A 2483-nucleotide genomic window follows, 5' to 3' on the forward strand; every position below is an offset into this window, starting at 1 on the left:
ATTTGGATGGAGGACGGCTTAGGGTCGAGCTCAGACAAGGCTGCCTCGATGTGTGAGGCGCAAGATGGACAATGTAAGTTTGGTATGAGAAATGTTGTTTGCAAATGTTGTTCCATTTGAGATGCCATCGTGAGTGCACGCGATGAGTAGAGGAATCAACCAGAGAAAAAGGTCTAGGGTCGCAGGCAGGCGAATCAAGCTATATAGAAGTCTAGGCCATCGCAGAAGGGTTCCAGCTATGTGATAAAAGCAGGGCTGAAGGAGGTGGCGCTGATCCAGTCCGGAGACTGTGATTGTGTGTGGCCCTCACACTGTCTCGTCATCGGGTGGGGCTTGCTTCACAGAAAGACGCACAAAAAGCGCAGCGCTTTTAGCGTTTGCGCGTTTTGTGCCTGGTACTTGGACAGGGGCGGACTGCAGCGCGTCCAAAAGCGCATAAGTGACGCAGTGGCCCCACTGTTTCATCCTCAGATTATTGAAACTGGCACATATAGCTCAGAACAGGAAGTAGCACTCTGACTTGAGAACACAACTGACCAGCTATATAACTGCGTCCACAGCCCCATTGCCCGACACGCAGCAATTCCTAGTCATCCCCACCACATCCCGCTATCGTCCTTGTTCCAACCACAACCTCTCAACGCTACCTCGTCTTCATGGCTCGCACTTATGAGTTCAATGTCTTCATGTCCTGCGGAGGCAAGTTCACTATCCCTAAATCTCTTCCGAAGTTTGTTAGCCTCTTTCTAACACGACATGTATTGTATCTAGGTTGCGCCTCTGCCGTTAAGCGTGCGGTTGACCGCATACCCGAGGTGATCTCAATTGAGATCTCAGTAGCCGATCAAACTGTAACGGTCGTCACTACGGATGGTGTGACACTTGAGACCGTTTCCGAAGCAATAAAAAGATCTGGCAAAGATCTCAAGTCCAGCAAAGTTGTTGAAGAAGCGCATGAGAGCTGAACCGGGAAACTGTTATTTGGCCGGATTGGCGTGTTGAAGGTTACGGGACAAGGCCTGTCTTACTCTCGAAGTACTTAGCAAGATACTGGTAGCCCACTCAATCCGGAAGTGAATATGTGCCAGAACACCTTCGCTTTGCTTAACCTACTGATTGGCTCCCCCTGTTGAATAATTAAACCTCACACATCCTCATCGACTGAATGTGTACCAGTACCAACATGCCTCCACACAACCTTCTAATCGCCCAGCTAACGGCTTTAGCGTCGCTAAGGCTTCAGTTCCCGGTTCGATGGCCTCAAGGGCAAGATCCTTGTAGTAAATACCGCTGGCATTCTGCACGCGAACGTGACGCGGGACACCGTTATTTCATTTTCCTTATATCAAGGTTGAGAATCCTGGCATGTGCCTGTATTCAAAGAATGTCTGAGTCAGGTGGAAGCCACACTTAGTCTTTTCTGCCTGCTTGACAACACTACCTTCGAGTGTATCTGAACCCCATCGGCAGCCCATCTAGGCGCAATTCGACCGGCCCTTCCACGCGGGCGGTCAATGGCACTTACTACCCCGAGCAGTGGAGTTGAGTATAAGGCTGGCGATCTTTTGACCCTGCAGGATGGAAATGGGGAGTGCTATTCTAATGACGTTCCGACGGCTCAGGCCATCTCGATTGATTGACCAGGCTAGGATCAGGATGGTCAGGATTAAGAAAACATTCCGAGACTGAGGTATGTATGTCGTTGACGCAGTCCCGACCGAGATCACGTCGACAAGTGCCTGGCCAGCATCTTAGTATTTGTCCACCGAACATATTTGGACACGGAAATGGGGCACTTACCGGAACCCAGCAGCAGGAGAGATGAAGGGTTGCGCCGGTAGAACCGTCGACAAAGCGTCCCTTAGCTGTAGTGGACGTTCCATGTGGGCCATTCTGTCGCTCTTCTTATGTGAAGGGACTCAGGAAGGGGGACGTTCAGAGAAGAAAAGCCCCATTTGGGCTACTCTACCAGTTGACCGGGAGAAGGGGCCCGCCGATAGTGCCAAGAAAGGCAAAACAGTGCGACATTTTTGCGCTTCGTCCAAAGCACGCTTGTCCTTCCCCCTCACTTCGTCAATCGAGAATTGCGAGGGTTTTCTGCGTAGAAAGGATCGGCACGGTGTTTTGACAGGAGTTCGGCCTAAGCGTGATTTGTGCCACCGAGTTGCTAGGCAACAGGTTAGATTATGGCTGATGAAGAAATTCCAGCACCTCGTTGAAAGCTCAGTAATATCCCTCCGAAGAACAGCTGACAATATGAACTTTCGGCCCCTTCGCATGCGCTTCTCTCGATTCCCTTGGCACCATCATGTCGAGAGTCAGATCCGCCACGCTCCCATTGTCATGCGAGATCAAACCAACCAGCAAGATTGGGAGCCATCGCCGATGCCAAAACGAAGGCTGAATACTCAATCACGGGACTACAGCAGTGCGAGATCACGGGCAGTGCCATTGCGGATTGCCTCAAAGGTCGAATTTTGGAC

The 2483-nt window shown here is 50.9% G+C and overlaps 1 protein-coding gene across 1 annotated transcript; it reads left to right on the forward strand.

Moving 5' to 3' along the window:
* Positions 1 to 656: 656 nt before the first annotated feature.
* HMPREF1541_10929 (uncharacterized protein) lies at positions 657 to 965 on the forward strand (the record flags this gene model as incomplete). The annotated part of the gene is made up of 1 exon (XM_008715598.1): positions 657 to 965. One exon carries the CDS (start codon positions 657 to 659, stop codon positions 963 to 965), a length of 309 nt encoding a protein of 102 aa, XP_008713820.1.
* Positions 966 to 2483: the final 1518 nt, after the last annotated feature.

The sequence above is a fragment of the Cyphellophora europaea genome (assembly GCF_000365145.1).
Source record: "Cyphellophora europaea CBS 101466 unplaced genomic scaffold supercont1.15, whole genome shotgun sequence".
NCBI classification, from domain to species: Eukaryota; Fungi; Ascomycota; class Eurotiomycetes; order Chaetothyriales; family Cyphellophoraceae; genus Cyphellophora; species Cyphellophora europaea.